At 38.2% G+C, this 14594-nt stretch overlaps 1 protein-coding gene across 1 annotated transcript in view; it reads left to right on the forward strand.

Annotated features, from left to right (window-relative positions):
- The first annotated feature begins 1690 nt into the window (after positions 1-1690).
- The window catches only part of ZBBX (zinc finger B-box domain containing), a 32858-nt gene continuing 19954 nt past the window's right edge, over positions 1691-14594 (forward strand). Inside the window, exons 1-6 of the mRNA XM_044434405.1 lie at positions 1691-1758; positions 2534-2647; positions 6089-6179; positions 6972-7020; positions 7478-7593; positions 10923-11018. Of these exons, the coding sequence (XP_044290340.1) occupies positions 1691-1758; positions 2534-2647; positions 6089-6179; positions 6972-7020; positions 7478-7593; positions 10923-11018 (534 nt within the window). The remainder of the gene's footprint in view (positions 1759-2533; positions 2648-6088; positions 6180-6971; positions 7021-7477; positions 7594-10922; positions 11019-14594) is intronic.

The raw sequence follows: 14594 nt of genomic DNA on the forward strand, positions 1-14594 counted from the left end.
CAATGTATTATTTATATGGCTTGGTGTTACAGAGTAGCTTCTTTCCTCCCTGCTCAACCTAAAATTTGTCTCTCTGAATGTAATGTCTGCAAACTAGGTAGAAATGCAATAGGTGAAATGTGCTGACATGCAGACACAAGGAAGAAAGAAAACAAATTTTCCCTGATGAATTTCTGCCTGTCGTGTGGCCATAAAAATAACAGCTGTGATGAGCAAAGCAAGATCAGAAGTAAAGGGAGGTTAGGTTTTTGCACATATAAAAAGTGCCCCCACTACAGGTACATACTTTTGGGCTATAAGCAAGGGATGGGTTTAGGGTTGCAAACATAGGCAGCTGGCTTAGATCATGGCTTTTTGTCTGTTCTAGACCAAGACTGGCTACTTTGACTGGGAGCATTAACTCAGGCAGAAGTCTTTTCCAAACCCTGATCCTTGTAACTGGAAATATTAAAAGTGACCCTGGGATCTTCAGCATGCAATGCCTGTGCTTAGCCATTGAACTGTGGCCTCCCTATATTTGCATATGCAATAACAGTATACCTTACCCTGTCCTGAGGTACCGCACACCGCATATGAAGACCTAAGACCCTCTTTATGTAGAGAGTAGCTGGAGAAAAGGATACCTGATATAAGTATGTGCCACCTTCATGGAATGAAACCAGTTTTCATTATTGAAACCCTTCTACTCTAGTGGCATTCTTGCAATTCTGCTTTCTCTCACAGGACCAGTGGTTCCTGAATTTATCTTCTAAAGCTGCAATTCTGTGTGTCCTTCCATTAGAGGGGGAAAACCCACACCACTGAACTTGGCTTAGCACATAGTCACTAGGTAGGGAGAAGAGGCATTAAAATGGCAAACACAGCTCTGTGTGGGTGTAATCTGTTGTACGTTGGAGCACACGGTCCTAATTTCTGGCTATTGTGCAAAAGGTAAATTCACTGTTGGAGACCATTAGGGAATGAATAAAAAATAAAATGTCTGATACCCTAATGCCTTTATACAAGTCTATAGTGCCACAGCCCTTGGACTATTGTGTATGGTTCCGCTAAGTTCTCCTCAGAAATAACATCATGGCTCTGGTGGAGATGCAGAAAAGTGTGAAATGATCAAGGGGCTGAAGCAGCAAACCTTTCCTATGAGGAAAGTTTACTCATGTTTGGGGATTTTTAGCTTAGAAAAAGATGAATTCTGGGGTGGGGGCCATGATAATAAGAGGTGTTGAAAGTTATGCATTAGAAATTAGAAATGGATTAGTACTAGCAGTAATTAATAATATAATTGATATTAGTACTGGGGATTGTCCAATGAATCTAAGTGGTGGGAGATTTAGGACATATACAATGAAGTACTATTTTACACAGTGTGTGGTCATTCAGCTATTGTCTTATCAATATCAGCAATCGATATTTCTGGTAAAGAGGAATCTCACAAGTAAATGGCATTCTATTAGATTGCCCAAACAATCTGGTTCAAATTTATGAAAGAAGAAAGGTGTAGGTATCTGCACCATGGTCAGGACTGATGGTAAGACATCTCCTTTTTTCTCCCCATTCACTATTTCAACATAGTCAGAATTGGTAATAATAGGCTCTGATACAGTTTTGATTTATAGCTTTTTGTCCCCCTCCCTAAACAGGTTTCAAGCCTTTAAGATTTGAAATATTGTGCTTTTTTCCTGAACTGGCAATCATGAATGTCAGTAACTTTGTGGTACTCCCTGGTTCAAAAACTGGAATGTCTGTAAAACTGAAAGCAAAGTAAGTTCATTTCCCACTAATTGTCTCTGAAGTGCTCTGATAATCTGTTGGCTTTTTATATGCATCATTAAATGCAAGCTATTTATTACTATTAAGACTGCAATCCTAAAATCACTTGCTTGAAGTTAGTTCTCTTGAAACAAATGAGACTTGTCTCCTAGTAAATGTGTTTAGAATTGCAGCTCCACTAACATCTGTGTTGAAGCTTTCTAATGCATCTTTTCTGTTGATAGCCTGATCCTAAGAAATTGCTATAATAGGTGTACGGCCAATTTTGAAAAACTGTCCAGGCAACATCACAAATTGCTATGGGTCCGAAGAGTTGAGGCTGCCTCCTCTTCTTTCCTCTTCCTGGATTCTGTCTTCTTTTGCACCACCTTTGTGTATGCATTTTTTTTGAAAGGGACTTTCCCTTCCACCTTTCTTAAAATCAGTGGAGTGATAAGAGTAGTGAAGGAACATGTGTCCTGCTGAAAAATGGCTTGATAGGTAGAAAGTTCCATCCGCGCCACCAAGAATCCTGTGGACCCAGGTGGTCTTTTGGGCATGCAGGGGAGTCTTGGTGTATGTTAATACACTTGTGGGTGACATGTTGCCAGCCCCTTAAACAATGCACTTCTCTTTGTGTCAGCTTGCAGTTGTATAGACCAGTCATAAAGCCTCAAAATACAAGCTTGCTTATCTCTGTACCATCTCGGTTGGCTATCACAAGTCATTATATGAAGGAAGGAAGGAATATATAATTTAGTGACAAGTTTAAATTTAATGTTTCCAGAAGTATACAAGAGCTGCACTTGGAGAAGGTTCAGCTGGAAGTTGAAAATAAGGAAATGGAGAAGAAACTGCAGCAACTGCAATCAAACATGAACCGAGAAAAACAAGAAAGAGAGTAGGTGAAATACTATTCATTGAAACTAAAAAAATGACCCCAGTTAATTTTCCTTTAATTTTTTGGGAACTTTTTGTGTATTAGCTATCCATGGAAGGTACAGTTCTGTTCCCTTGTTTTTCTTTAAGTTTGTACTCCATTCTTTTAGTTGAACCACCAAAATGCCTAAGAACACTACAACAATATGCATAGAAAAATGTTCTTATTTGCATATAGAAATATATAATGATGTCTTCATTTCAAAAGCAGAGCAAATAAAAATTATCTGATGAAATTAAACAACAGTCATTTAAGATGAGAAAATGAGCAGTCTTGTTTAGAGCTATACGCAAATGGCCTCTTGAAATTCTCTATCCTGTTGCATGCAGAGGAACTGGGGCAATGATTTCACCAAATCTCTTCAGGGGCAGGAAGAATTTTCCAACAATTCATTACAGGTATAGCTCATCTGAGAGCCAGTGTAGTGTAGTGGTTAAGAGCATGGGACTGGGACTCATACGATCTGGGTTCTAGTCCCCGCTCAGCCATGGAGCCAACTGGGTGACTTTGGACTCTCAGCCCAACCTACCTCACAGGATTGTTGTTGTGGGGATAAGATGGAGGAGGAGAGGTAAGCTGCCTTGAGCCCTTTGTAGGAAAAAGGCAGGATATAAATTGAAAAAAAAATCTGACATGACCTTATATAACCTTACCCACATCTTGCCTTCCCCTGTTCTTTCCATTTTGTTGTATCTTAGATTGTAAGCCCCTGAGGGCAGGGAGCTGTCCCCTTACACTCTCTATATATAGAGAGTACAACATGTATAGAGATAGTGCTACATAAATTCAAAAGCAATGTGGCATTTTAAAAAAGTAATATAAGTAAGGAACAGACAGGGTATAAAATTGTGTTCATAAAGTTACTGTTTGGGCATGGGAATAATTGTGTCCATAACAGTATGTATAATCACCCACTTTCCCATGGTTTTTGTTTATATTCCAGTAGGTCATGCATCTTTGCCAGTTTACCATAAATAAGTTCATGGCCATCCATGTGAGTTTTATCCTTCCACAGTTGGATAATAGCTGTGAGCTTTCACATTACTATTATGTGCCAAAAACCTTTATGCTCTGCTCTCCAACAGATGGTTTCTCACTATTTTTCCATTTTTATATTTTGTTTTACTACTGGCTGACAGCAAGTTTCCTCCTAATACTTGGGCACAATGCCCCAGGGGCACTGTGTGTTCCGTTGAAAGGTATTTTAGTAGAAACTTCAATAGCCACCCATATGGCTAACAGACAAAGCTGATTTTAAACTGAAAAGTGGCTAGCCACTTTGTCTTTGCAAGCAGCTGAATAGCAGTTTCAAGATACCTCCTGCTACAAATAAAATTCTGCCCAAAGCCCCAGCACATTGCTTTGTAGAATTGCAGCCTTTGTCTTTTTCCTCAATTGGGCTTCTGTTATCAGAATTCAATTTCAAATACCCTCTCACCCAATGAACTTCACTTTACATTCTTGCAGAGCACTTCATTGTTCTGGAAAAGGGTGTTATCTTTTAATAGAATCTCAATCCTGTACGAGTTATAAGTGCATATGCATGCATTTACAAAAACACAAGAAAGTTGTAATTGTTCTATATTTGATAGAATCCATTTAGGAAGTCAAAATGTTATGCAGACAAAGCACAGCTCTGAATATCTGTAACTCTTTTCACTTCAATTCCAAGAGCCACTTTATTAACCTCTCTGTATCTGTTTCCCCTTCTCAGTAATGTGAATAATAATGCTAACTTTTCTTCCTGGTAAGAGCTTGGTAAGGGTTCAGTCATTAGTGTTCTACTGCACTTAACAAGATATATAGTTCTATTTAAGCTTTAAGTGTTGCTAATTGCCTTGGATCATAGCCATTAACTTCTGCATCCTTTTCTCAGAGCATTTAAAGCTGGATTCCAGATTTGAGAAACTGGGTGGTTAGGGCCTCTCTTTTAAAGATGAGATAACTCTTCCATTGCTAGTTTATAATAATTTGTTCTGCTGTTTGCTTTCAAAGAAGCAAAATGGAACTAGAAGTATTATATTTGCCTAGAACAGGGTTTTCCTCTCCATGTTGACAGTGCTTTGAATTTTGGAAAAGGCTTCGTTGTATGACTCAGTCACCTGCTACAAACCCTTGACAGCTTTTTTAACAAGCTGCAAGCCTCATCTGAGAAGCTAAGGGGAAAGCTGACCTCTCTAGCCACTTGGGATATTGCTGCTTTATTCCAGACCAGGAATCTGACATGAGCCCTCCTAAGAACTTATGTCTGTGGCAACTATTTCAAGCAAGTCTTTGATGCCACTGCAATAGCATTACATAAGACCAGAAGTTCACATGTTGAGTGTGTATTCACTGAATATATAGGTGGTGGGTGATGGCAAGCTGTGCACCCCACATGCAGGAAGCTGCCCTATTTGGAGTCCAATCCTTGATTTATCTAGTGGCTTTCCCTGGATTAAGGCAGAAATTCTTCCAGTGCTACCTGGAGGGCGTTGAAACCAGGACCAGGGCATTGAAACCAGAAAGCAATAGATGTACCACTGAGCCTTGACCCTTAAAAGGTAATTTTGCAAGATAAATCCACAGGTACACAGTGTAATTGGCACTCTGCTTTCTTGGGTTTCCAATTGTGTGTAACACTACCTGCATGCATACATTTGTATGTATGAATGCACATTGCAGCTAAGCCTGCTGGTCCCTGTCTTATGTTCAGTGTATGCATGGTTAATGTGTGTAAAGGGCTCTCACGTCTTACTGCTGTAGTGGAACCAAAGATTTACGGTGTGGTAGTTAAGAGTTGTAGAAAGCCTGCCCCACTTTGGCCATGTTCTCAGAAACAGCAGATGAGCTAGCAGATGATTGAAGCACTTCAGACTGCTAGCGTGACTCATATGTTCGAGTCCGTAACACCACTAAAAAAGAAAGAAAGATGTTAGAAAACTTAATGTCAAAAAGAAGGGTTCTAGCTTAACCTTCTCCTTGATTTGTTAGTTTTTGTGCATGAGAGCCCCTCCACCACCACAGAGGCATGTTACATCATGTGGGCACAGGTCTGAAGTGGTGCAAAGGAGAAATAGATTTGCCTTCCTCAGGTACTGTTTGTAAAAACTGGATCCCTGTCATGGAACTACCTGCAGGTTACACACAAATACCCATGCCAGAATCCTGAAACCCTTTACAAAACAAAACAGAGCAGAACGAAAACGTTAGAAAGTAGAGAATCCTGTGCTCTGCTCTCACTTTGATCTGATCTCCACCAGGCAGTTGCAAACTCTAGGGTTTGTTCCTTGTTCTGCTCTTCCCCTATTTTTAAGAGCGTGTTCTGTGTATGTGTTGCCAGCAGGAGGGGCAAGGAGGGCAGTAAAAATTTTGCCTTCCATATCAGTTCTGGTAAAGATGTATTTTTGTAACTTTTTATAGACGAGCAAATGGATATCACTGGAAGTCAGGTCATGTTGGCTCGGGCACACAGTCCCAACTGTTGTCACAAAATAAAGAAAATGTTGGCAAGGTAAGATGGTTGTAGCTCTGAAAAGCCATTAATTGAAACATTTCTCCATCTCTGTTGCGCACCTGTTAAAAACAGAGTTGGGCGACTCATGCTTTTTTCCCATGGAAAAGTGTGATTGAGTTAAAATTGGAAAAATAACCTCAGAAGGACCTAGAATTTGAGCATATTATGTCATTATGTCATAACACAGTCCTAAACTCAGAAGTAAGCTCCTCTGAGTTCAGTGGGGTTATTGTAAGTATTCATAGAATTGCAGTTCATAGTAAAGCTATTTTCATTAACCAGAAATAACTCTGAATTTTTAAACCCTTACTCCACAACATTTAATTATCATCATTGTTTTGTCATTCTGCTAGTATTACTCTGCTGTTTAAATTTCAAGGAGTTCTCAGAGGTGTGTATTTAAGGCCAGCAGTGGAAGACTAAGCTTCTGCTCTGCATGTAATTGAATGCTCTTGATAACCATTGTCTCCTTCCTACCTTCCAAGATTGGTTCACATAGTAACATTTGATGATTTTTATCAACCTGCGTTAAAAGTGAACCAGTCTCTTGGTGAAGCGATCACCTGAACATGGCTTTACACCTATCCAGGTTCTCTGGTCCAATATAAATGCTTTGAAGTGATCTCATGCATGATTTAGAAATGGTAGATTGTTTGGACAACCATTTCACCAAGCATATTTAGTTTGAACCAAAAAAAAAAGTGTAGCTAAAAAGAGGTCTAAAATGAATTTTAATAATGAGTCCTGAGTTTTGGTCAAGCTAAGTGAATTCTTCCTTTCTTTAACTAGGTTTCTTCAGGCAAAATAAAATTGAGAGTACTCAAAGAACAAGTTCAAGGTAATTAAAGTGTTGGAAAACTGTAGTCATTAAGAAATAATGAAAACTGGAACAATTTGTTCAACTTCTGCTTTTAAGGAACCTTTCAGTAGCAGTATGAATCATGGTTAAAAAGTTTAAATTGGGATATTTGTTTGTTTATTTCATTTGTATAGTGCCCAATAGCGAAGGCTTTCTGAGCAGTAGTTAAGAAACAGGTACTAACAGACAACACAAACTGTGTAACAATTATTAACCAACAGTCCATATTGTGGAACAGATATTGGTCATGTTTTTCTTTGAACACAGTGTTTTTTTATCCTTTTTTTGTGTGCACTAACTAGGATATCAGAGTTCTGACTCCCTATTTGTCCAGGTGACTTTACTCTAACAACTGATTCACCTGACATCAGAGCTGTGTATTAATTCATGCATCTTGCAGTCTGTTTTTTTTTAAAATACCTACTATATTTTGCAGCTCCAGAGCCAGTGCAACCACCCCTGCCATGTAAAGCAGCAAATGATTTATCCATTGAAAAGCCTAAAGTTAAGGGGAAAGCATGTGGTCAGTGTGAGACTAAGACTGCATTGCTGGTAAGTAGGTGAAGCACAGAAAGAAATAAGGAATTTTGCGTAGAAGATAAACTCAGTCCTGTGCCAGAAGTTCAAGGCTATGTGAAGTTATTTAAATATTACCATCCAGGAGAGTATTCATCTTTGCAAAGGACTGTGAGTAGCTGTATATTGGATTTGCTAAAAATATTTTAGACTATCTAAAGTTGAATATATTGGTAATTGGTAATTTTAATGTTATTCTATTCTTTGTTTGTTTATTCTCTTTGTGAGCCGCCCCAAGGTTTCCGCGATGGGTGTGGCATAGAAATGTTATAAATAAATAAATAAAACAGTTATCATTGTAACTGGCAAAAGTGAGCAATATTTTCAGCAACAGTTTCTCGTAACAGTTGCTCAGCATATCATATTGTTCATGAAAATGTCCTGGGACATCTAAGCTAAAGAATAGTACACATTGCATTTCAGAATGCCTCCTTTACAACAAGGATGTTGCTTTCTTCAAGATAAAGTTGAGCACATTCCTTACCCATGCTAATTGAGGTTTTAGAAATTAGTGCTATGGAACAGTTGTCCCATCTTGAGAACTTCTCAGACAAATTACCTGTTTGATAAGCTGCAATACTGTCATTACAACATGGATTCACACTAGTGAATACCTAATACAGTCTCAACCTTAACCGATCTGTATTATCTATACTCTGCTTTGTTGGCATCCATTTGCTGTATTACTTAATACCAGTGGAGGGCCTGCTAGGCTTTGTATATGGAATGCTGTGCACTATTTTTCCTTTCTTCTCTGCCTCTGTTTGGTTCGCTTGCTCAGCATCTTATCAGCACATCAAACTGAGATCATTCATGGCTGCTTTTCAGCTGTGTTCTTTCAACATTCAAAACTTTCAAAGCTTTCACAGCATTATAAAGCATAAACATGCCCAAAGACTCTGCAAGCTGCCTGCCTTGTGCTGTTAGTCTTATTGTGTGAGCCTCTAAATTTTAGCTCACACTTTTTGGAAGCTGCTTATGCTTAAAGGATTAAACCCAATGAAAGATGATCAGCTGTCTCAGCTCTCTTTGTTTCACAGTAGAACTTTATTATCCATACAAGTGAGTGCCTCCTAGCTTACCATTGACTCGGCTGCTTTATGTCACAGTGGTTGATATTGTCAATACATGCATATCACACAGCTAGTTAGGGAATAACATGTAAGTGTTGTGGGACGTTTACTTCTAAATTCCTACATTCTTGGATGACACTGATAAATATTAGGACTTTGGAGTAACACCATTGTGTTGTGGTTTTGTTAAGAGCCTTTTGCTGAAAAAGTACATATTTCTCTACCTGTTTATGAAAGAGATACAAGTTCCACATAAGAGAAGATCAGGAGAACATGGCAGAAATATGTGCCTTGCCCTTTTGATTTATGTGGTCTTAAAAAAAAAAGAAAAGAAAAACCTGTACATAAGTCTCTAGTTCTATTTCATAGGATTTTCCCCTGCTAAATTCTTATTACTTGTATGGTCTTTCCAGGTGGTTTAAGAAGCAACAACACTGACTTTTTTTCATTTAGTGCTGTACTTGTTCTATCTCGATCCGGTGCCAAGTAAGGCACTTCTATCAAGGAAGTAAAATCAAAGCTGAACCAACAACTGGAACAAGCACATTTTGGACTAGATCAGAACCTAAACCATCATTATAAAGTTTCTGTTAAATTTGAACTAAAACAGAATAAGAAGGGACCCTGCACACATACCAGGTTACTAGTTCAGAATAAGCATTCACCCAGCCAGCATAACTCAGCTGCCTCCACTAGAGGCAGAATGAGTGTACACAATTGCACCGATATTTGGAAGAATTTATACATCTTTGAGTGTAAACTGGGCCTGGAAAGCATCAGGGATTGAATTTAGAGGTACCAAGAAGCTTTAAAAACAAATAAAGAGGATGCTATATTAGTTTGGACAGAAATTACATAAAGGTGTATTACTGAGAACAATACAACAATGGAAGCATGTTGGAAATACGTACCCATATCAACAAGATCTGTTTTTCTTCATTTTCTTATTTTTATTAAATTAGTTCTGAGATTGAAATAACTAATCATGATGACAGTTCCGTGAGTGTATGAAATCCTTCCTCCTTAAAATGAATGGAGTGGTTTCTTCCCTTACATTGCATAGTGCAATTAAAATTAAACAGTACAAATGAAATAAACGTGCATGAAAAATAATTCTAATAAATCTAAATGAATAAATCCAAATGCTTAATAAATATATTTATTTTTCATCCATGTTTCATAGCAGTTGCTGCTTACACTTAATCTGCAGTGCTATACGCACTCACTTGGAAGTAAACTACCTATGAAGTTCAGCTGGACCTATTGCGCAAAGAGGATCCACTGTATGCATAATAGACAGCTAAAAGCAAAGTGAAAATGCTTGCTTCTCATTTAGGAGGGGTCAGCAGAGCTTCCTTCTGTTCTGCTGACCTGTCCTGTTTGAGAAGCGAGCATATATATTTGTTTCCAGATTTCTTTTGGAATCTGTGAGCTACTTGGCCTGCTGGAATGTAGGTAGTCTACATTAAATTCAATTTAATGTAGACTACAGTTTTAGACCTGTTAGGTTGCTTCTACTCCTCTGTGCAAAATATAATTACAAACAATGTGCTTTATATTTAAATGCTTTCATGTAAACAAGAACTTACCTGCTGGTTATAACATTATTCAGTAGCTTCAATTGATACTGGAACATTTGCCATCATGCTCAGTACTGCACTTAACTTGCTAAATGCATTTAATTTGCTCAACCACATTTTTATCAGCTGTAAATTGTACCTTTAAACAAATTACCATAAAGGAAGACATTTAGATCCCCTGCACAAAATGAGTAAGTACACATTTGTTCTGCTACATAAACTGCCTTGGTAGATCCTTCAAATACAACATAAGGTCTATAATACTTTAGATCAAACTTTTAATCCCAAGTTTGTCTATTTTAAAAAAGGAAAAAAAAATGTCTTTACCATCAGCTTCCGTCAGACAAATATAGAGAATGGAATGAAAACCTGTGCAAGAAGACACTTGTCTTATTTGAGATAATATTGTAATTAATGTGACGGAATAATTAAACAGTGGTTTGCAAAATTAAACCTCAACATGTCATTTTCATTCCTCAGTTTTTAACTTTTCATTATGAGGTAAGAGAGTGAGAAATGATATAATCAACCTAGGCCAAAATCCAGTACATGCTTATCTGATAATTACACCTGCTTAACTTAGTGGGGCTTACTTCTAAGTTGCCATGTATTGGTTTGCGTTGTTGAATTGTTTTTTATTATTTTTTGCAAGGTGTGCTTAGAGTGTGGAGAAGACTACTGTCCTAGCTGCTTTGCCAAAGTACACCAGAAGGGGGCACTAAAGCTCCACAGAATAACTTCAGTGCAGGTATGCATACAGTATTCCTTTCCTTTGCTGTACTTATAATTGTACAACTTTTCTCTCTTAGAAGGAATGCAGCCATTCTTTCTCTCAAAATTGGCACAGAGGTTTTTTTCCCTTCCTATGCATAGCTTTCTGTATCATCATTTGTACCTCTACATTTTCTTGCCTCTTCCCAGCTGGCATGTAACATTAACTCCTGTGTGATTTTTTTCTTGTGCAAGCTAGAGTGAAGGATCCTACATATGCTACTGTGTGGCTTCTTCCCACAACACTGCATGGTATTTAGAAGCTAGACCTGTGTGAATAGATCAGCTGAGGTCAATCAGTTGGGTTCTACACATCTATCCCAGTGGGTCATTGATTGGGTAAGAATAATCTACATGCCTGACACTGCCCATTTTGTTTCAATTCCCATACATTCTAGAGCAGCAGAAGGGGTTTTGCATAGGAGTAGATTTCTGTTTCCCATTTGGGAAAGGTGTTCTTTTTTGTTGAATTCTGTGCCCCTACCTGTTTGTATATAGGACATCTGCCTGCTAGTTGTTCATGGATTTTTTTGCCTTATAGAGTGCCATCTTGATCTTAAATGGAGAAAAAGAAGTACTTAATGTGACTGAACAGAGAAAATTTAGGCAGCCTCCCTGAACCTAGTCCCTTAAAACGGTGCTAGACTGCAATTCCCAACAGCGTCCTTAATGATTGGGGTTGAAGTCCAACACTTCTGAAGGCGCCAAGTGTGAAAAAGTTGGTTGTAGAAATTAATAATAGAAGTGAAGTGGTATAACTTCTTGTCCCGTGTTGAATAGAAATTAGGTTCAGCCAATGAGATTTGTTGGTAGTGTGTTCAGGGCATAGGAAAGAAAAAGGCTACTACTTCATGCAGTGTGATAGCCACAAGCTTAGATAACCTTAAAGGATATTAAACAAATTCATGTAGCACAGTTCTGTCAATGGCTATTAGCCATAATGGCTTCTTGCTATAGTATACAGTATACCACTGAATTCCAGTTGCTAGAGAGCAGCCAAGAGAGGGACCTGTTGCCTGAAGTCCCTGCTTGTAGGCTTCATGGCGACATCTGATGGTGAGTGTGGAGAGCAGGATGATGGGCTAGATAGCCCTGTGGGGCGACCAAGCAGTGCTGCTCATATGTGCCTAATTGCCTCAGTGAACCAAGCTATTGTTTCATCAAGCATGACTCCCCACTTTTCAGCATGACTAGCTGTTTGATCTCAGTTGAGGAGACCATTATGATGTGCTGCTGTATAGAACCATATACATCATAGTATGGCCATGAACAGCAGCACAGACAACATGTGTCGCTTATATGGCTGAAAGCCCAAGGTGAGCAAGAGCTAATGCAAAAGGATGTTGGGTCATCATTAGGTGGATGGGTGGGACCTGGAGTAAGAGTCCCATAGGTGATATTAATAACATCTCCTAGGGATGTACTAAAAGAAAGAAATTTGACATCATTTGTGCTTTCCTACCCACTTCCAGTCTGATGACTGGAAGTGGGCTGAGTTGAGGTTTGCTGTTGTTGTTGACTTCTATCTGTAAGATGGACTGTATTTATATATACATTTTCAAACTGCCAATAAATGTTTGCAAACCAGCCCTGGGAAAGCATGTGGTTTTGACATGACTAAAGCTATTTACATAAGCAGAAGTAAGTCTTGAGTTTTTGGGTGGGTTTTTATAGGTGCACAAAAACAGTGATTTTTGCAGAAAATGACACTTGAAAAAGCACATGAATTAGCATGACTGGCACAAATAGTTCTAGTCACATCAAAGCGACTAGATTTCCTAGTGCTGGTTTGTGAAAAAAGTATTGGCAGTTGGGCATACAGACTTCCTTGAGCTAGCTTGATTAATGCTACCTTGAGTTGGTGCCAGTATGTGGGTGGAGATCCTGAATGTAAGGCAGGTGAACTGAGGAAATCTGGTGCATCTCCCCACATCCCAATGTATTCCTTAACCCTATACTTCACTGGCTATGAAATGTGATACAGTTATTTGAAGATTTAATGTCTGTCTGCACTACAAAAATTCAACCGGTTCAAATACTTCACATTGCCAAAATTCCAGTGCAGAAATTCTGGAAGCCATAATTCTACAAAGGAGGCTAGGTTCCCTCTATGAAAGAATTGGTGGCAATCTAAGTTATATCAAGAAGTAGAGATAAGTTGAAAATGCCTTCAAATTTGTATACCTGGGGATAGTGAACAATGAAAAAGAAATGATGGAATGGGAGTGAGCTGAGAAGTTTATGAGCTGTGTCTGGTTTGGAGACGAACATAGGTTTGGAGCCATGATTGATTCTAGAGTTGATAACCTTTGTTCATAGAGCTTTCTCTTCTAATATGAAGCAGCTTGATCTAATGGTGGCTTCAGCCCACCTCATGAGCCCCATACTCAATAATAGTTTGCAACTGCTTTTCTCTTTGCCTTATTTCAGTGGCTGCCATTTGATATAGGCTGATGTTGCAGACATTTCCTCCTTTTTGTAGTAACCGTGACCTGAATGAGCATCTTCTTCAAGGACAATTGCATGGCTTGGAATTGACACTTATAGTTGACATACCCTCTTGGTTTTGATTGCCTTAATGAGACACTCAAAGAGCAGCCTCCATACATGTAGCAAAGAATGAGAACGGATGCACAAATTGAGAGAGAGAGGGAGGGATAATTTAAAAGGCAGCAGAGTAGCTAAAGTTTGAATATAACAGGCTGAACATAACAGATAATGTGATGCAAAGCAGTTAGGCTCCACTTTATAAAGTAAGAGTATTCACTAATTTCTGCAAAAGAGCTACTCAGGGTTTGGAGAACTGGTCCCCAAAGCATGGAAGAGCAATTACTAATGGTTCAGGTATATCACCTGCCACATGGATACACAATAAAAAGTGTTTTTCTGTGTGCGTTTTTAAGTGCAGTATTAAGCAAGCTGCACTAGAAATGCCTTCAATATTCTCCAGTTTCCTCTTTTGGGTAGAGATTAGCAATTTTGTGGATAGATTTTTTTCCTGAAAATTACTATGTGAATATTACTTGAATTTTAAAAATTCTGTTTGTGTCATTGTTTTCTCCCTCAAATGTAATGACTTAGCATAGAACTATCGAAATCAGTAGAGCCTTTAAAATATAAAAAATTTAACAAAACAACAACATAAAAAGGAAAAAATGCAACTACTTAGATGCGAATGCTTGCACATGAAAAATATATACCTGAAAATATGGCTTTCTAAGAATCCAGAAATGTGAAGAGAGGCAGATCAAATATCTGTATATGATATGCAGCACATTTGCAAGTAGTGTCTATATGTTGAAAGCATGGCTTTTTTCTGCTGCTTATACTGTGTAACTACTATTAGAAGCACTTCTTGAGGCTGACCTGTTATATAAATCTACAATCCATGTTTATAAGTACTTTTGAATAAATAACTGGATTTTGACCAATAAAGGTATGTATAAGCATGGACTGTGGGTTAATGCAATAATCAGTCTCAACATGTGCTTCAAATATTTATTTATTTATTTATTTATTTATTATTATTATTATTGTTATTATAACATTTCTA

This window comes from Varanus komodoensis, unplaced genomic scaffold (assembly GCF_004798865.1).
Source record: "Varanus komodoensis strain SLA01 unplaced genomic scaffold, ASM479886v1 scaffold28, whole genome shotgun sequence".
In the NCBI taxonomy this organism is placed as follows: domain Eukaryota; kingdom Metazoa; phylum Chordata; class Lepidosauria; order Squamata; family Varanidae; genus Varanus; species Varanus komodoensis.